The 21,190-nt window shown below is 38.7% G+C and overlaps 1 protein-coding gene across 1 annotated transcript in view; it reads left to right on the forward strand.

Annotated features, from left to right (window-relative positions):
- Positions 1 to 21,190, forward strand: part of LOC101023626 (probable phospholipid-transporting ATPase IM) — a 271,533-nt gene that overhangs the window by 32,887 nt on the left and 217,456 nt on the right. Inside the window, exon 4 of the mRNA XM_009210142.4 lies at positions 6,268 to 6,326. Within this exon, the coding sequence (XP_009208406.2) occupies positions 6,270 to 6,326 (57 nt within the window). The 5' untranslated portion in view covers positions 6,268 to 6,269. The remainder of the gene's footprint in view (positions 1 to 6,267; positions 6,327 to 21,190) is intronic.

A 21,190-nucleotide genomic window follows, 5' to 3' on the forward strand; every position in this document is an offset into this window, starting at 1 on the left:
ATGGAAAGACAAGCATAAGTAGATATAGTTTTGTTTTTAGTCATAAACCGGGAGTGACTTTAACAAACCATCAGCCCTGTGAGATAATTCTTTTTTTCCAGGGAAGTAGGGAGCCATAGATTAATTATTCTGAAACTGAGTTATTCTTTTTGGTAAATGTTCCCTAATATTTAACTGGTTTGTAAATGATTACTTCCTAAAATAAATGAGGTATCCTTATTTAATTATCTTGGAGAATATGACTGGAAGTACATGGCTTAAAGATAAGCATTCAATGAGTGCTTCATTGCTATCCTATTTGGTTGAGGAAGGCATCAAATTATATTGGGTTTTATGATTTTGGGGGATTTAAGGTTATTTTCCTCATCCTATATGGAGTAGCAGTTTGAAGGCTTACTTATCTATTTTTCTATATTCTGGAGCAGATTCAAAACAAATGTCTAAGAGATTTCTGCCTCTGCTGATGGCTGTTATCTTGGATCACTAGAATGACAAAGGATGGCTTCCTTCCTATCCAAGCACATGTTTTTGTTAGGCTCCTCAGGTGTCAAAAAATGATGCAAATGCTATTACCAACCTGAACTTCTTTTGGGTCTTGTACTCAGCCAGCAATACAGTGTAGCAGCATTCCAGGTATGTTCCAGGAAGTTCAATATCAAGCTCATGGTCACGTAGTATTTAGTACAGTGAAGTTGATAGAAATAAGAATGATTACTCAGTGGACACATAGCTTATGCATTCTTTCAAATATCCCAAAATATATTCTTGGATTTAATCAGATCAACAGAGAATGAGTACAGAGACCCCATTGTAGGCCTCTCTCAATTGTGTCTTGGGGTGATATCCTTAGGGATGTTACAAAACATAGCTCCAAAAACCTTATTTTATGTTCTTTATATCAAACAATGACTTCCTTATGAGGATTTCTTAGGTAAATTAATGCCTGAGGCAAGAATTACTAATAGTTGTACTTTTCCTGAGAAACTGATTTATTATTATCTATCAGAACTACTAATAATTGCACTTTTGCTGATAAATTGACTTTCTTATCTCACAGACTTTGTAAAATAGGGCAATAGACAGGCATTCCTTTATTCTGTAGCATTTGTGGCACACCTGGATCAGGTGTGTGGGTCATTGGATTAGCCATTTTTATTATCATTCTTGACTCTGGTCGGTTATCATTCTTCCTTCTGTATCTTCTTCCACCCCTACTGTACTTTAAACATTTAAACAAGTATTTTTCCTCTTCTACATTCTTTTTTGTAAAATTTTTTATTTTAATTTTTGTGAGTACATAGTAGGTATATATATTTATGGGTTATACATGAGATGTTGATACAGACATGGTGTATATAATAATCACATCATATAAAATGGGGTATCCATCCCCTCAAGCATTTTCCTTTGTATTAGAAACAACCCAATTATACTTTTAGTCATTTTTAAGTGTACGATTAAATTATTATTGACTATAGTCACCCTGTTGTGCTGTCAAATAGTAGGTCTTACTGTTGTACATTCTTGAGTAGCTGTTTTGCAGATGGTCGTTGTCTGTAAACACTTTTGCAGAGATGTCTTTATTTCCCCTTCACACTTGATTATTTGGCTGGGTATAGAATTCTAAGTTTCAAAATATTTTTCTTTAAAACTGAAAAGAATCACTCCAGCGTCTTCTAGCATCCTTATTACTGATGAGAAATGTCATATTGGTCTGATTCTTGTGTTTCAGGCTAACCATTTTTTTTCTTTTGGAAGCTTTTGGGATTATCTCCTTGTCCTTGGAGCTCAGAATTTTATGGGTTCATTTTCATTCATCCTGATTGGTACTTGGTGGCCCTTTCGCTTTGAAGAGTTACTTCTTACTCTGGAGCAGGGCAGTTTTCTTCTGTTTACTTGATTGTTTTCACCTATCCATTGTCTATGTTCCCTTATCCTAAGTTTTTTTCCCCACATTTTCCTTCTGTTTGTCATTTTGATATATATTTTGCGAGATTTATACAATCTGATCTTCCATCTTGTCCATTCTACTCTCTAGTGTGTCCAGTAAATATTTTGAATTCTAGGGACTTTTTCTTGTTCTCTGTTTTCTTTGTTTATATTAGCTTGTTCTTGTTTCATGGATGCCATGTCTTCTTAAATATCTTTGAGGTGCTGGGTACGGTGGCTCATGCTTGCAGTCCTAGATATTCAGGAGGTTGTGGTGAGAGGACTTTTTGAACCCAGGGATTCGAGACTGCAGTGACACTCAGCCTGGGTGACAGAGTGGTATGCAGTGGCACAATCTCAAAAAAAAAAAAGTATCTCTAAAAAACCCTATATATCTATGTATATATATTCAAGGCACTAATTAGAATTAAAAAGAAAAACCAATCCCCCTTTTCTACCTGTATTCAGCATTATTTCTTCTTGTTGAATCCCTCTTTTTTGTGCTCTTGGTTTTTCTCAGCTGCCACTGATTTGTATTTATAAATAAAGGACTAGATAGATTAGTGCCATTGCAAGGGTCTTTTTCTCTGCCAGGCCTCTCCTTTGAACAGGAGTGAGCAGCCTGCTGACAGAGGCTTTTCTGTGGGTTAGTCAGGCAGTCTGGCAAATTCCACAATGGCCTCAGTCAGGCAAGCTTTACTAGGGGCCAAGTTGGCTATACCTGCTGTACAGTGGCAGAGCTCTTCCTTCTCAGCCTGAATACCCACCCTTGGTTTCCCCGCCGATGTGTTGCCTACCCTCTTTGTGGGTAAAGAAGGGTGTGAGAGATCTCAATTGGTTCAGTTATTTTTTTTAATTACTCTGAGGTGGTAATATTATTTATCATCAAATGGAGACACTTTTGAGAATGAAAGGGGAACCTATCAATTATTTTGACAAGGTAATAGGCATAACCTGGGCCTGTCACCCTGTCCATAACATACTCTCAATCTTCGTATTTACCAACTCTGAATTTAGAGCTGCTCTGGGCTCACTGGGAAGATTACTCTTCTAATTCTTTTGGCTAGAGTTACTTCTGTCTTTTTTTCCCAGTCAAAATGATCTCATCTGCTTTCTATTTTATTCTCTAGGCTTTCTTCAAAATTTATGAACCTCTGCTAGCCACTACTCTTGTTTTCCAGCACTGTTGTGTTTTTAATTTAAAAAAATGTTTTCTGTAATTTCAGTGGGACCTGAGAAAGAAGGGAGGAAAAAGACATACTCAACTGGCCATCTTAAACCAGAAGCTCTTTTATCTCTTTTGGTCCGCCTTAAACTTGCTGGTTTACTATATTTTATACATCCTTATATATTGCCTTACTCCTTTTTGGAGGTGGACACATTCAGTGATAATTGTGCAGGTGTGAGCTCACACTGGTAGATCATCAACCCCTTGGTGACTAGTTTCCTTTCATTCCTCTTACATATGGAAGGATCCCATGATGCCTATGAAGTATCAGGCATTAGTTCATTGAACCTCTGAGCCATTCTCACTGGGAATAGTTATGGGGAATTTGTTTTCAGCTTTCTCTTTTTTCAGGATGTGACTTATTGCAAAAAGGTCTTTATATCCCCTCATACACTGTGGTAGCACAGAGAAGAAAGGAAATTCCTACAAAGATAATTCAGGTGTAGCATAGTCAGATTAAAGACAGAAAACCGTAGGGATTTAGAACCAAAGCCTGTATTTTGCAGAACTTAATGAAGGGATGCTAAATTTTCTGCCAGAATTAATCCAGGAAGACTTAGTTCAGAAAGATGATAATTAATAGAAGTAACAGAGGCAACAATTCAGACTTACTAAGAAGGATTTAGAAGGAAAAGTGGGCTTCTTGGCTGCAATCAGGTTTTGTGGGACAAGAGCAATTTGGATACCTGAAAGAAGATCCAAACTGACCTACCATAGAAACTACTTGGCTGCTTTGGGAATGGGCTAGTCCCTATCCCTGTGGAGTGTGGTTACATGGAGATGCTGGGCAGGATGGTTTCTTTTTTTTTCTTTTTTGTTTTGAGACAGAGTCTTGCTCTGTCACCAGGCTGGAGTGCAGTGGCGCAATCTCGGCTCACTACAACCTCTGCCTCCCAGGTTCAAGCGATTCTCCTGCCTCAGCCTCCCGAGTAGCTGGGACTACAGGCACGTGCCACCACGCCCAGCTAATTTTTGTATTTTAGTAGAGATGGGGTTTCACCATGTTGGCCAGGGTGGTCTTGATCCCTTGACCTCGTGATCCACCTGCCTCAGCCTCCCAAAGTGCTAGGATTACAGGCATGAACTACCACACCCAGCCCAGGATAATTTCTATGTGGCTCACAGAGTCAAGATTCTGGTGTTTGGAGTGGGTAAAATTAGGTAGAGAACTATAGAATTCTACTGTTGGATGTGCTTCATATAAATGTGAAATTTTAGAAGGATCATCATCTGAATGTATATGAACTAAGCTAAGTCCAATTAATATATAATTAGTATATCTGATTTTTGTTTTGCTGCTATAATCTACAAATTACATGCAGCATACCAGTGGTCCAGGTTAACCTTTTGCCATGCAGAAGGAACTCTCGCTCCTACCATCCCAGTAATATTTTTTGCTTTCCTGACAGCAATTTTACTACTTCTGGGTTATGGTGGTGTTATATAAATAAATTATCTAGCTTTTTAAGCATTTAGGTTCCCTCACCCTTCAAAGTACCACTTTGGGATCTGATGTTTTAATTCTTTGTTGGGGCATCAGCAAGAAAGAGAGGATGGTGCTTTTTAGCCAGGGTTTGAAATGTTTTCTTCAGGTGGGTGAGTGGTTGAGAGGTTGCTTTCTGGTGGGTTCTGGATTTCAAAGTTACAGGTTAGGAGCAAGCCCATTCAGGTATCATCAACTATTGATGTCAGCCCAATATTATTCTTATCAGCAATTAGTTGAGCCATACTAGAAAACAGGAACTATCACAGGGAACTGGCTTTATTAGATAGGCAAGAAGGAAACCATGCAGGTGGTTACTGGACAGACAAAACACCCTACAAATGGTAGAAACCCAGTCATAACCAAAGACAGGGTGTCATTTGTCAGGGGCAGTCCTTAGAGGTGACCTTCAGTCTTGGGAGTTGAACTACCAGGGCTACAGAGAGATTCCGCCTGGACTTTTGGAAAAAATTTGTTCTTACAATTCATGGTGGGTGCTAAAATATATTCCTTCCTTCCTTCTCTCCCTCTTCATCTCCCTCATTTTCCTCGTCTCCCTTCTGCTTCCAGCTCTTCTTTTTCACTTTCCTTTTGCTCTTCCCTGCTCCATCCCCAACATGTGTCTCCAAGTTACTTTCCACCATGCAGTCTCCTTTATCTCTCTGGTTGTAAGTGCCTTCTCCAAACTCAGACTCTTACTGCAGTCCTTCCACCTTTTACCACCTGTCACCTACCCAGTTGGAGAATTATGGGATTAAGGGAATTTAATGGTGAGAGGGTCAAGTCACTCGCCATGAGAGTCCAGCATTGACATCTGGTGGTTACCTTGCTGACTCTTTTCTCATAGCTTTCATCATTCCATCCTAAATCTTCGGTCAACTCTGGAAGTAACTCTTCAGTAAACATGGAGCAAGAATTTGCTACCCTTACTACAAAACTTGTTCTGCTGGTGTTTCTGGGGCACTGTCTTTTCTTGCCCTCTGCAAATTTTTATTCTGCACTGTTATAATCTTTGGATTTATTGTCATTTTTATATTGTTATATGTACTGGTGTTTGTGTTTGCTTTCAGAAGAGATTTTATTCTTTGGTCACTTCCAGCTAAGGGCAGGTCTCAGTTTCCTGATTATGTGTCATTCTTCTTAATATGCCTGGGCTGCTTACAAATATCACCTTTGGTTCTATGACCATAAAGTCAGTGACCTCACTGGCCACTTCTGTATGGTTTTATTTGGCTATGTTATATTTTGTGACTTTGTAGCAAAAAACCTCACAAAACATTCCTTGTCAGGATGCATTTGACTTTGTCAGCTCCTTCTCTTAGGAACCACTTGAAGTTAAGAGAAAGGGTCTTTGCGGTGCTGGAGGGACATAGAAATTGGAGACACATAATGTTTTGCTTTATGGTTGGCATCAGGAGGACAATGAGAAACATTGTAGCTTTCCATTTTGTGACTTTCCAACACATGTTCCAACATGTACACTGGAAAAAGCCAATGCCCTTCAAATTTGAAAGAAAAGAATTCTTGCAACCTTAACAACAAAGCAACCTAAGTGATGTTGTTTTAATGAGTTATTTGTTTCTGTGGGCCTACAATTTAATTTCATACCTGGTTTCTCTCTCTTTAGAAATGGAACGGATAGTGAAAGCCAATGACCGTGAATATAATGAAAAGTTCCAGTATGCGGTGAGTAAAACACACATAACACATGCATACTGGAATAGGTCTTATCTAAAGACAGTGGGATGCATGTCTTCTAGAACTGTATGACTTCACCAAAAACTTTATTCATTGGACCATTTTAACAGCAAGGTGCCATATGTTTCCATAAATACAGATCTTAGTAATGTTTACAAACTAGTTATTTCCCACTAAGAGTGGTTGGCATGCTTATTGTCATGGGAAGATGATAAAATCTCTTCTTTCTCAAGAATTGATGTTTAGCTCAATTTGGTACCCATCTGGTTAGTAGAATACATAGGAATAATATGAAAATGGACCTTTTTAGTAGCACTTGGGGATGGATGTAGTGACATTAGCTGGTGGTTGATGAATGGCATTTGAGGGATTTTCTCTAAGCAACTCAGGCTGAATGTGGAAAAATATATGTAAGATAAAGTTCCACTCCCACCATTCTGGAAGACAGTATGGCAATTCCTCAAGGATCTAGAACCAAAATACTCTTTGACCCAGCAATCCCATTACTGGGTATATACCCAAAGGATTCTAAATCATTCTACTCTAAAGACACATGCACATGTATGTTTATTGCAGTACTGTTCACAATAGCAAAGACTTGGAACCAACCCAAATGCCCATCATTTGGGCATAGACTGGTTGAAGAAAATGTGGCACATATACACCATGGAATACTATGCAGCCATAAAAAAGAATGAGTTCATGTCCTTTGCAGGGATATGGATGAAGCTGGAAACCATCATTCTCAGCAAACTAACACAGGAACAGAAAACCAAACACTGCATGTTCTCACTCTTAAGTGGGAGGTGAACAATGAGAACACAGGGACACAGGGAGGGGAACATCACGTAGCAGAGCCTGTCGGGGGCTAGGGAGCTAGGGGAGGGATAGCATTAGGGGAAATTCCTAATGTAGATAATGGGCTTATGGGTGCAGCAAACCACTGTGGCACGTGTATACCTGTGTAACAAACCTGCACATTCTGCACGTGTCCCAGAAGTTAAATAAATATATATACACACACACACACATATATATATATATAATATATACAAATATATATATATGAGGCTGGACTGGGCGTGGTGGCTCACACCTGTAATCCCACTTTGCGAGGCCAAGGTGGACAGATCACAAGGTCAGGAGTTCGAGACCAGCCTGGCCAATATGGTGAAACCCTGTCTCTATTAAAAATACAAAAGTTAGCTGGGCATGGTGGTGGGCGCCTGTAGTCCCAGCTGCTCGGAAGGCTGAGCTTGGAGAATCACTTGAACCCAGGAGGTGGAGGTTGCAGCGAGCCAAGATTGTATCACCGTACTCCAGCCTGGGCAACAGAGGGAGACTCCATCTCAAAAAAAAAAAAAAAAAAAAAAAAAAAAAGAAAAAAACAGATAAAGTTCCCAGGTCCTGAATGATTGTATTTACAGAATGATTACATGTGCGGGCTTTAGGCTTGTACTGAACAGTTTATTTTAAGTGAGGATATTTTTCATTGACGTAAGGAATATTTATTAAATGTCTACTAAGTGACTGGCACTGTCTTAGGCTACAGTGGTGAACAACTTCATGAATTACATCATGGCCTTCATAAAGTTCTTTTTTTTTTTTTTGAGACGGAGTCTCGCGCTGTCGCCCAGGCTGGAGTGCAGTGGCGCGATCTCGGCTCACTGCAAGCTCCGCCTCCCGGGTTCACGCCATTCTCCTGCCTCAGCCTCCTGAGTAGCTGGGACTACAGGCGCCCACCACCGCGCCCGGCTAATTTTTTGTATTTTTAGTAGAGACGGGGTTTCACTGTGGTCTCGATCTCCTGACCTTGTGATCCGCCCGCCTCGGCCTCCCAAAGTGCTGGGATTACAGGCGTGAGCCACCGCGCCCAGCCATAAAGTTCTTATTCTTCTGTGACTCTATCTAAGTTGCTACCTGGAATCTTTTATAAGCTCAAAGATAGATAACTGGTAGAGTTGTTTCTGTAGGTGATATGTGGCCTGTAAGACCTGTTATATGATTGCGTTTACTAGCACATTTAATGAAAGAAAGTTTCAATTCAAAGAGGGGTTTGACGGCTATTAAAGCATAGAAATACGAGAGTCCCAGGGGCAAACTTTGGCAGTGTCCATTAGGCACCAGCTAGAGGAGAGAGAATGTTGGTCAATGGAGTTTTTTGTGTGTTGTTCCTATTGGCAGATCTTTCCCATATATGGAGATGGGTGCATTGGGCTATTATAGCTTGATTATTATTAATTATTAACCTCTCCTAAATATTAATACATATTAATGTTAATTAATCATAATCATAGTTGATTAATTATGATTAATTAACATTAATATGTATTAATATTTAGGAGAGGTAGCTAAAATTTCTCTTTTTTCATGCTGTGCTAGTCATGCAAACTTGTGTTTATAATTTGATTTTCAATGTAGGTTTCCCTGTAGTAATTCAATATGCCATCTTCATGACAGATTTCTCATTGTAGATCAGTATACTGACACACTCTGATTTTATTCATCAATCTTGTAAGCTTGGTTAAAGTAAGTCTGCTCTTGAGACAAGAAATCCTTCTTAGGAGGCTGATAAACATGCTTCTTAGCTTGGGAGAGGGAAGGGCTATAATTCCCCAAGGTGACAAATGTCACTCTGTATGGCCTCCTGACATATGGTCATTCAGCCCTCCTGGTGAACACCAGACTTGGCCCCATGCCTTTCCATCCATTCTATAGCCAGTCCTTTAACTGTAGAGAATGACCTCTGAAAGTCTTGACCATCAAGTCCCAAATGAGAGAACTAGATACATGTATATTTAAGACCTTGAGAAAAATACCCAGTAATAACTAATCTGCTCTGGGATAATTATGCATTTAAGTACTTGGCTTCATTTACTTGTTTTCCAATATATAACAAGTATTTTCCTTCTGTGAGTCGTAACCCTATAAGGAAAGCCTTATTATGTTTGTGCCTTGTAAAATGGTATGCTCTTTTCAATTTGCAATTATTTTTGCTTAATTAATGGAATATTGCAGACTCACAGAGAAGCATGGGGAATAACAACATACCATTTGCCTACCACCCATATTGAATAGATGTTAACAATTTGCCATTGCTTCAGATCTTTCTTTCTTTTAAAAGTCATAAAATGCTAATGATAGAGACATGATTTTCTCTTGAGCTTTCATGATATTGAACAAAAGCATGCGCATGTGTGGCTGTGACTGTTTTCTGTTGGGTTTTCCTAATAATGACGAGGCAGTAGAAGAGTACCCCGTGGCCACAGCAGATTGAACAAGGTAGCTCTATTTCTGAGTTAAAACATACCAAGATGGGCTGGGCGCGGTGACTCACGCCTGTAATCCCAGCACTTCGGGAGGCCGAGGCTGGTGGATCACGAGGTCAGGAGTTTGAGACCAGCCTGGCCAATATGGTGAAACCCTGTCTATACTAAAAATATGAAAATTAGCCAGATGTGGTGGTGTGTGCCTGTAGTCCCAGCTACACAGGAGGTTGAGGCAGAAGAATTGTTTGAACCCTGAAGGTGGAGGTTGCAGTGAGCCAAGACTGTGCCACTGCGCTCCAGCCTGGCGACAGAGTGAGACTCCGTGTCAAAACAAAACAAAACAAAACAAAAAAACCGAGATAAAAACAAAATCCACTATGGAGTGGCAAAACTAAGAGTGACAGCAAAAGTGGAGAAAGAAAAGCTACAGAGCAGAGAGGGGCACAGATATCCCAGAATAAAGGACTTCCATTGTGGCTTAGAGGGAATGAGTTCCTGCCATGCTTCTAGAAGGAGCATGGGACCCCCCACTACACCTAGGTGGTGTTGCCTTGATTCGGGAACACCCAAAAGGCTGATTGGCTGTGCAGTCAGAGGGCTGCGGAGCCTCTCTCAGCTTCAGTCTATTCTGCTGTATGTTGGGGATAATCAAAGCACCTATTTAATACAGTTATTGTAAGGAGTAAAGTAGAATAAAATACGACAACCCTGTGAGCTAGTCTAAGTAGAGCTGGGATTTGAACCTATGCCTATCTGATTTTAAGCTTTTTTTTTTTTTAAACTGCTAAATGGAATATCCTTTTAAGAAAGGCAGCGTTCTGGTGTCTTTTGCTCAGTCTTGCCCAGCTTTAAAGAATATCACTCCAAATGGAAATGAATTTGGAGACATATCCCAGGGAGAATGTTCATAATAATTAATAAAGATAGTGATAATGATAGCTTAAAACAGGTAGGGCTCACCATATGAAAGGCATGGTTCTAAGCACTGTACTGTATTAAACTTATTTAATCTTATAACTAGTCCTTGAAGTACTCTTATTTCTTACTTTTTAATTATATTTTTTAAATATATGAAAACATTAAGCCATTGAGATCTCACTTAAGTGACTTGCTCAGGGTCACACAGATAATAGCTCACATTCGTACAGCTTGAACCCAGCTGTGTACCAGGTACTTTGAACATACTTCAATCTTCCACAAAACCCACTGAGATGAAGATGGGGCTCCATTTAGTAACTTGTCTAAGTCATGCAACTAAAAGGTAGCAAAGCTGGAATTTTAAAAAAAATTATACTTTAAGTTCTAGGGTACATATGTACAACGTGCAGGTTTGTTACATATGTACACTTGTGCCACGTTGGTGTGCTGCACCCATTAACTCGTCATTTACATTAGGTATATCTCCTAATGCTATCCCTCCCCGCTCCCCACACCCCACGACAGGCCCTGGTGTGTGATGTTCCCTGCTCTGTGTCCAAGTGTTCTCATTGTTTAATTCCCACCTATGAGTGAGAACATGCGGTGTTTGGTTTTCTGTCCTTGCGATAGTTTGCTGAGAATGATGGTTTCCAGCAAAACTGGAATTCTAATGCAGATTGGCCAGATTCTAAAACCTATATTTTTTTTCATGATGTCATGTGGCTCTTTTGAGCAATCTTGGAAAACAAACAAAATACAAACAAAACAAAAAACCAATCAACCAAACAACAACAAAACAAAACAAACCCCAATTACTTTGCCTTGCCTCACATAAATACTGGTAAAGTTCTTATATTCTAAAGACAAAGGTAGATAAAGGAGATACACAATTTTACAATGTGAGGCTAAGCATGACCTTAAATATTACCCCGGGCTCTTGTAGGTAAGAATTTAGGAGAAAAATTTACAGATGGCTCTGATAAGTTGTGCGATTTCCAGAAACATTAAACCTGGCCAACCAAACTTTTTTCCTGGACGGCTGGCAGAAGATACCTCAATACCTCGAGAACCTTCATTTATCAACAAACTCTAAAGCTGCAAATCACATTTTAGGACATAGCACAGGCTTAAAAATGATCAAAAGCACTTTTGAGAAATAAAAGGTTTAGGACATAAAAGATAAGGTTAATGATTCTAAGTCAAATTAATATGTAAATTAGACGTGGTATTGTGAGAACTGGAAGGTAAAAACATCAAATTACAAGAGGGATTTAGACTGCCAAAATGTGTAAGACAAAATGGGATTGAAGAGGGAGAGTGAGCCAAGTGCTAGAATTATAATTCTCATTAGAAGGGAGTTCAATGTTTTCTTGGTTAATAAAAGGAATGAATAATAGAAGTAGAAAACAGCTCTATTAAAATATGTTAATGTTAATAATGGTTAAAAGAAAAATTGTGAGTGAGTCAAACAGTCAGACTCACTCCTGTTAAAAGGATTTCAGAGTGAATGGTAGAAGTGATGAAAACAGTTGAAGTTGTATTAAAATGTATTAATGTTAAAAGATGTCAGAAAAAGTGTTAGCTTAATTATAGCTATTTTCTGATTTTGTTTGAAAGTTCAAAAAAAAATGATGGAAAGCACTGGTTCCCATTGATTCTTGTTCTCTCACTCTCTGTCACATAGGCCCAGGCATGATCTATCCCCATTCAATTCTCTTGAACTTTAACAGAATTTGAGAAGGGAGATGAACTCATTTGAGTGACGAGGAACTTATCCTGCCTCAAACTCAGAAACTTCAGTAAAGCCAAAACACTTAATAAATTTTATCTGAATATATTTAATGCACAAAGGTAGATGGGCAGTTTTTAAAGGATTTTTTTCCTGAGTGGAATTATTGATCCCGTTTAGGAAGTGCATAGGCTTATGTAAATTGATGAAGATTTAACCAGTAGTTTTACATGCTTAGAAAGAAAGAGTCCCACCTAAAAATTATGATTCTAATGCTATAATTTATTCCTAGAATCTGAAAACGCCTTGTTGATATCCTAGTTATTGGATGAAATCTATTGCTGCTCTCATGATGTTTTGTGGTTGGTAAAACAATGCCCATTTGGATTTTCCGAAGTGTTCGTTCAGTGCAGTCATATGGTTGAGTGCCTCCGACTCCCAGCAGCCAGTGCCACAATCACACCACTAAGGCTCCCTGCAGCATGAACTCCTTGTATTTCCTTCCCGCCCATTTATACAGGACTTAGTACGTTTCCACAGTCAGCAAACTTCTCTCTCCTCTTAACTCAGAATCTAAGTGGTTGAGAGCAGAGTAGAAAAACATGGTTCACCATCATTCTCAGTGTGTGAGCCGAGATGGTCACTGGGCCTCTTTAGGCCCATGTCATAATAATGTATCTGTGTTTCTCTGAGAAAAGACTGGCTTAACAGGAAAATTTCCTGTTCCTGTGTGTGGGGTGCATAGACCACTCATTGTCCCCTTTTATTTAATAGAAATAAAAATAATTTTCAAAATTTAATATTCACAACATACCTGCTCTATACCTAACAACATGTATGTTTGTTGCCTTTTCCTCATTTATTTTCCAAAGAATGTTTGAGGCAACTTGCAAAAAGCATATAAAGTTCAAAGGGATAACAATACATGAAGAAGCTAGTGTAGGCAGAGTATGTTTAGGTGGGCCCCAAAGTGCATGCTACAGGACCTGCCTGCTTAGACTAGCAGTGTGTTGAGTGCTACTGGAGCTATTAGGAAAGGGGGTACAGGCCGGGCATGGTGACTCACGCCTGTAATCCCAGCACTATGGGAGGCTGAGGCTGGCGGATCATGAGGTCAGGAGATTGAGACCATCCTGGCTAGCACGGTGAAACCCCATCTCTACTAAAAATACAAAAAATTAGCTGGGCGTGGTGGCGGGCGCCTGTGGTTCCAGCTGCTCAGGAGGCTGAGGCAGGAGAATGGTGTGAACCCGGGAGGCGGAGCTTGCAGTGAGCAGAGATTGTGCCATTGCACTCTGGTGACAGAGCGAGACTCCGTCTCAAAAAAAAAAAAAAAAAAAAGAAAAAAAAAGAAAGGGGGTACAAATTCTGCTTTCTACTTTCAAGGAGCAAATATAATCTACTCAGGAAGAGAAGCCCAGCACACTAGAATGAAACTAATAATAGTTAAGAATGAAAAGGTGCTGCAAAATTCTAATTTTGTGATGTGGGCTGTAAAGCTAGGGAAAGGAGACCTCAAAGTACGTGAAAATGTTTGAGGAAGTTTTGCCAGAGGGAATGGGAAATGATTCCTGCCTTGTTTGTTTATTTGTACCACCAGTGTTAGCAAGGAGAGGCAGGAGCAAAAGCCTGTAGTCGGACCTTAGACTACAGGCTAAGGGAGGTGAGAGAGTGTCATGAGGAATTATGGCTTGGGTAGGTGACACCATACTATTTAAAAGAAGAGTTTAAACATGAGGTAATTGGCTCTCAGGGGCTGGGGAGTCACAAAGTGAAAAGGGATTTTATTTGTCCTCCATATAAAATAGGCCAAATCCCCAAATGGAAATGGCCAGGTTAATATGGAACAGAAGTTGGGTGTGGTAGGAGCTGTAGACTTAGGAATATCAGCTGGAAGGATATTTGACTGTAAGTTAGGAGAGAAGTGGGGCTTGTTAAACAGTGAGGGAACTTGCTAAATGTGAGGTATGGGGTGGAAACTCAGTTTGTTAGAGAGTGGGAGGGAAAGAACTTAAGAAGGAGCAGAGGACAGCAAAGATTGAGGTGAACGAAGAGAGGACAGTGGAGGAAAGTGTTAAGGAAGGGAACGTCTCAGGAAAGAGGGAGTGGTGAACAGGTCTAATAGTAGATGCCTATGAGGTTGAGAACTAAGGGAAAGCATCTTTAATAGAAGGAAGTAACTGGAGGACCTCAAGAAAGCAGTTTTAATTTTTTAAGAAAGTTGAGGTTTGACTATCATTCTCAGCAAACTATCGCAAGAACAGAAAACCAAACACCGCATATTCTCACTCTTAGGTGGGAATTGAACAATGAGAACACTTGGATACAGGAAGGGGAACATTACACACCGGGTCCTATTGTGGGGAGGGGAGAGGGAGGAGGGATAGCATTAGGAGATATACCTAATGTAAATGATGAGTTAATGGGTGCAGCACACCAACATGGCACATGTATACATATGTAACAAACCTGCATGTTGTGCACGTGTACCCTAGAACTTAAAGTATAATAAAAAAGAAAAAAAAAGAATGAAATAATCGGAAAAAAAATCAAAATGCAGGTTTGCTTTAAAACATGAAATTCAGCTGCTGTTACTGTCCTATATTATCACCCTAAGTTGGTATTGGGATTGGCTTTATGTAAAACTTGATTATGAAGAATAAAATCTTCAAAGAAAAAAAAAAAGTTGAGGTTTGAAAGTCAGAGGGCAGGAAAAAACTGTAAAAAAAAAGAGGGAGTTGGGTAGAGCTAATTCAATTAATAGCTTGCAATAAAGAGAAGAGAAGCAGTGTAAAAGCTTCCGGGCTCACTGAAATTTGGTCAACTATTTTTTAAATCAATCTTTTCACATATTTTGGCTTTTCAGATATGTATTTAAAATCCATGGAAAGATAAAACTCTGTGAATATTTTCTTTGGGGGGACTCTTGGGATGTCACAGTGTTGAAACACATCCCCAGACTGATGGGACATTTGAGTCTGTATTCTTCTTGAGCAGCGTAGCTGTACTGCCCACATGATGTGGATCCTCATCTATAGGCCTGATGACCGGATGCACCAACTAAAGAGTACAGGTGATGACAAGCAGTGTGACAAGTTGGAATTAGTCATGGAAAGCACCAGTAACTTGCATTTGTTACGGGTTTCTGGTTGTTAGTTGTTGCTTTTTTGTATTGGGGCCTCACCATAGTAACAGTGGCTTTTTAGCAAACATTGAAAATGGCTTCTGTTTTGTGTGCTGTTAATATCTGTGTGTGTTATTCTAAGTTTGACATGGCAAAGGTTTTAATTTTTTCTTTATAAATAATTTACTTGTAGGAGAAAAGATATTTGTTGGATATGTCTCAAATTCATTTTCTTTCTGGATTCAAGAGCATGAAAGCATAAATTTTTTTAATCTTTTTGAGATCTGATTTGTTTAAATAGTGTTATTCTTTGGCTAAGTTTTCGTCTGATTTCTTGTTGCCCTAATTTAGTTTGCCTGTTTTAATCTTTTTTTTTTTTTTTTCTGGCCTCTGAATTTCTATTCCTAAATGTTCTAAAATGGCGCATTAAAGTAATTGAATAATCTAGGTAAGTTCTCTGAGGTATTTGTTTGTTATTTACCTGTTCCAGGCTTGAGATAATTTCATAAACTAGTTCCCATTCCATCTGCTTTGAGAAGTAAATTTTAAGTAAAAAAAAATACAGATTTGGCTTATTTATTTGTTTTTACTTTTACTTTCTTCACTGCAATGTTACAAAACTGAAAAGTATACAAGCAATACGTAACTGGAATTGTAAGAGTTAAAATAAGCAATTTTTGATCATAGAATTTTGCTCTATTATAGCTTGGCTATAATGGAATAAATGTAAGATTGAAAAATGAAAAGATGACATAGAAAGAAGAGTAAGTTACTTGTGAAGAAGGAACTATAAATGCAGTTTCCTTTGCTGGCAAATAGTTCATGAAAATAATCCATAAATCAACTGTGTGGATGAAATTGGGCAAGTTTAGTAACAATTGAGAGGTTAACGGAAAAACCACGAACCCCAACGGTTTCAAAGTGGTTTTTATCTTGTTTTGCAATCTTCTTTACTGGACCAAATTGTCTGGTTCTGGGAATCATATTGCTAAAAGATGGTAACAATCATATTGTACATTTTGTTGTTGAAAGGTCAAATGATTTATGTAACAAGGTAGTCTTACATTCACGTCCACTATTATGAAACTAGTGCCCAGATTACTGTCACATTTTAGACCTGACTTTCTATGTAGTTTCTTTTTTTTTTGACAAATAAAAATTATATATATTTATAGCACACAACGTGATGTTTTGAAATATGTATAAATTACAAAATGGCTATATCGAGCTGATTAACATATGCCATGTCTCACATAACTTATTTTTTTTTTGTGATGGGAGCACTTAAAATCTTCTCTCATAGCAATTATCAAGTGATATGATTTGGATCTGTGTTCCCACCAAATCTCATGTCGAATTGTAATCACTAGTGTTGGAGGTGGGGCGTAGTAAAGGTGACTGGATTATGAGGATGAAGTTCTCATGAGTGGGTTAGCACCATCCCCTCGGTGTTGTTCTCATGATAGTGGGAGTGAGTTATCCTGAGATGTGGTTGTTTAAAAGTGTGTAACACCTCCTCCCTCTCTCTTTTGCTCCTGCTTCAACCATGTAAGATGTGCCTGCTTCCCCTTTGCCTTCTGCCATAGTTGCAAGTTTCTTGAGGCTTCCCCGGAAGCAGAAGCCTCTATGCTTCCTGTACAGCCTGCAGAACCATGAGCCAATTAAACCTCTTGTCTTTATAAATTACCAGTCTCAGGTATTTTGTTACGGTAGCATGAGAATAGACTAATACATCAAGTATACAATTTGCAGGTTTATGTCAAAAGTAAGCTACTTAGGCATTAAACTTGAAAATACTTTAATACTTTAAAAATGATCCAAGACTTGGGCTATATATGTGTCAATAAATCTATGCCTATTGCATGAATGTGTGCACAGGGGTAAGGCTGTAGTTGTGAGGAAGTATATACAGTTTTGTAAGAATGTTTTTGCTTGAATAATGAAAGACTATTCTCAGAGGAATTAAGCAGAGGACAGCAATCAGAGTCACATGCCGAGATGGGTGATCTAAAGCTCTGGCTCCTGATACCCTTGACTTGGTGTCTCTAGCAGTCCTGATTGTATTGGGTTTTATGTGTGCTCCTTGGTTGTCAATTCACATCATTACAGATGTGGCTGTTCAGGTGTCATCTAGGTATGTAATAGATGGTGACATCATTATGTCCCAATTGTCCAAAAGTTTAGGGAAGAAGGGCTTTTTTTTTTTTTTTTTTTTTTTATACAAAAGGAAAAACCTGATTTCTTAGGTACTGCAAGGAAATTAGCCTAACTATAATACACTGTGGAATTTCAGTGTGGAATTATCCTTTAAAGCTTTTCCATTCAACTCTCTTTACAGAATTCTAACCAACTCCATATCCTGTCTGTGCTTATATCCCTCTAGAAGAGGGGACCTCATTACCTCCCCAAACAGCCTTTTCTGTGTTTGGGTAGTTTTAGTCATTAGGTAATTTTTTCCATCAGTTGAACCAAATTGATATTCTCTTGCTTTATTTTCCATTGTTTTAGCTTTTCTTCAGAGACCAAAGCAGAGCAAACATGTCTTCTGTTTCATGCAATAACACTTCTGATATTTGTGTTTAAAATTATCAAACACAAATTCATTGAATAAACAGATCTCCAGGAAAATCACCTGCTATTCCTTTTCTATTCAAAGAGCCTCAGCTTTTCTGTAACTTCTTCAAGTGGGTTCCTCCAAAGTCAAACACAATAGTCTAGAATTTAGTTGACCATCTTGAAGTAGAGAAAGATGATTAATACAGTCTAAGATTGCACTGTCTTTTCAGTGACTGTTGAATCTATTAATCTCAAATTTATTTTTATTGTTAATGACAAGAACTGTGTCACATTTATCTCCATATCTTGCTTGTCATAGGGCTTGTTGGCACATAATAGACACTCTGTCATTAAACTATTCCTTTTATTATCATATCTATGCGGACTTAGCATATCTCTGCGTTGTCATTGATAGTTAAACAAATGGGTCAATTAAATCAGAGTTTTAGGGGTGGAGTCCAGGCATTTTTTTTTTTTTCTTACAGCTCCCCTAGTGATTCTAATGGGCAACCTGGATTAATCACTGATCTAAGTTAGTAATAAAAATACTGAGCACAACACAATTAAGAACATAGCCATGCATCTTATCACTAGAGACCTCCCTATAGGTTGCTGTTGGGCCATTAATCATTACATCTTGTTTACTTAACTATTTCCAGTTTCTATAATGAACTGTCCTTGCCGGCAGCCCAATTTTTGTTTAATTATGTAGTAATATTGCTCTTTGTCTTAATAAGCAGAAAGGCTTTTTTTTTTTTTTTTTTTAAAGACATCTATTATAGTAGTGGTTTAAATTACTTCTACATGTGTGGAAGCAGAAGGATAGAATGAATAACTGAACTTTGAAGATTCCTCCCCAAGTCATATCCCTGTGATTCTTGCAAACCACTTAGTACCACGTGTGATATTTCAAAGATTCTTGTAGACCCAATACCACAAAAACGCCATTGTCCTAAGAAAGACATTTTTGAGGTTAGAAGCACAAGTGAGCTGAACTTCTTTACAATGCTTTGCAGAAAAAGAAATGCTTTTCTAGGTGAGAAAATTAGCTAACAGAATATTTGATTTTTTTCTCCCTTGCACTCTGATATGAAAAATTTAATAAACTGCATGTTGTGCTAAATAATGTGAAAAATCTATATTTATGCGAGTGCCTATCTTCCTTTGGCAAAAGAACTTCTATAGGTTATGTACTGAAAATTATTGTGATGCGTCATTAATTATGAAAAATTATATTAACTCATGTTATTTTCTCATAAGTGGAATTGTCTTCCTCTCATATATTATTTTGTATTTTTTCCAGTTGGGTTTATCAGCCATGTTGTCTTAGACTGTTCTTGCATTGCCGTAAAGAAGTACCTGAGACTGGGTAATTTATAAGAGGATTAATTGGCTTGGTTCTATAAGGCTGTACAGGAAGCACAGCAGCATCTGCTTCTGGGGAGGCTTCAGGAATCCTCCAATCATAGTAGAAGGTGAAGGGGGAACAGGCACATCACATAGTGAAAGTGGGAGCTAGAGAGTGAGTGGGAAGGTGACACACACTTTTAAATGACAAGATCTCACTAGAACTCACTATTGTAAGGACAGTACCAAGGGGGATGGTGCTAAGCCATTCCTGAGAAACCGCCCTCATGATCCAATTACCTCCCACTAGGCCCCACCTCCAACACTGGAGATTACATTTCAATATGAGACTTGGGTGGGGACACGCATCTAAACTATATCGCATGTATTGAGTAATTCTTGCTTATCACTTTGTTAAATGCTCTAGACACTTAAAAACGTATAAGGTCTCAGCCCTTCAGGAGCTCTTGGAATTTTGAGATCATTTCACACACATAAATGAAATAACAGTATAAGACATTACAAAGTTAAGTAATGTTAGCTTATAATAAACATTTTCACTGTATCTGGGTAAGGAAGACAATTTTCTAGGAAGAGATAAATGCATTTCTTAAAGTCGTTCACACTGGTAATAAAGGTCTTTCAAAGAGAGTGAAATAATGGCAAAATACCATGTTTCATTTATGTAGTGTGAAAATGACCTGACTTGGCTTGAAAATTTCCCAATTTGCACTGTACTTTGAATCCCTGTCTGGATTTGGGGAACCATTTGGCTACTCAGAAAGTCATGTGCCAGTCACATTTAAGTAGATCTAAACCTAAACTGACTGAAGAAGATGATGAGCTCACTGAAAAGTACTTCCAGGGTATATTGGAATTGAATGCTTTAAATATGAAAAGCAGTTAATTTTTGTTGTTTCTTTAATTCAAATGTGAATTTTATATAGGCTTATTGAAATCAATAAGGTATTTTGACATTGGAATAGTTTTGCATTTATGTTTTGTCAACTAATAGTTATTACTAAATTCCTGAAACCATTCAGGGCCTACATGGTATTGCCTGTGAAAATGATGCCTATGCGTTTTGGGATGTACATTTTTTAAAAATAAGAATTTCTTTGATCCCTATTCCTTCTCCTTAGCCTGCTATGCTCCTCCTTGCTTCCACATACCTGTGGAATTTCCTCCATGGTTCCTTTGTTTTCCAACTTGATGCTTGATCTGATCTTTTTATTTGCCAGAGCTTAAATTGAAAATGCAGGGAAAAATATCTGATTTTTCACTTATTTTTTTCCCCTTCCAATATACTTTTCTTAAAGGATTGAAAATGAAGTCTAGAAAAATATCTTCAGCTGAGTCAAAAGGGCACATCGTACTTCTAGCCTAAGTCCCGGAGTAAGGCATTTCAGCGTTTCACCTGTGACACTGATTCGACTCCATGGCCTACTGGGGGAATCCAGTACCTCCTAAGGTTCATAGTCTCTAGTGCAGGAATGGGACTCCCTCGGCTTTGTACTAATTTAACTTACATCAGCTTTTGAAAAAGCTGCATGCAACCTTTCCTATATCACAGCAATCTGTGCGTATCAAAACTCTTAGAGCTCTTTAATACTCTGCTTCTTGAAGTGTGGTCCACAGACAGACCAGCATCATTGGCCTCACCTAGAGCTTGTTAGAAATGCAGACTCTTGGCCGGGCGCGGTGGCTCACGCCTGTAATCCCAGCACTTTGGGAGGCCGAGGCGGGAGGATCACGAGGTCAGGAGATCGACACCATCCTGGCTAACATGGTGAAACCCTGTCTCTACTAAAAATACAAAAAATTAGCCAGGCATGGTGGTGGGCGCCTGTAGTCCCAGCTACTTGGGAGGCTGAGGCAGGAGAATGGCATGAACATGGGAGGCAGAGCT

Source organism: Papio anubis, chromosome 7, assembly GCF_008728515.1.
Source record: "Papio anubis isolate 15944 chromosome 7, Panubis1.0, whole genome shotgun sequence".
In the NCBI taxonomy this organism is placed as follows: domain Eukaryota; kingdom Metazoa; phylum Chordata; class Mammalia; order Primates; family Cercopithecidae; genus Papio; species Papio anubis.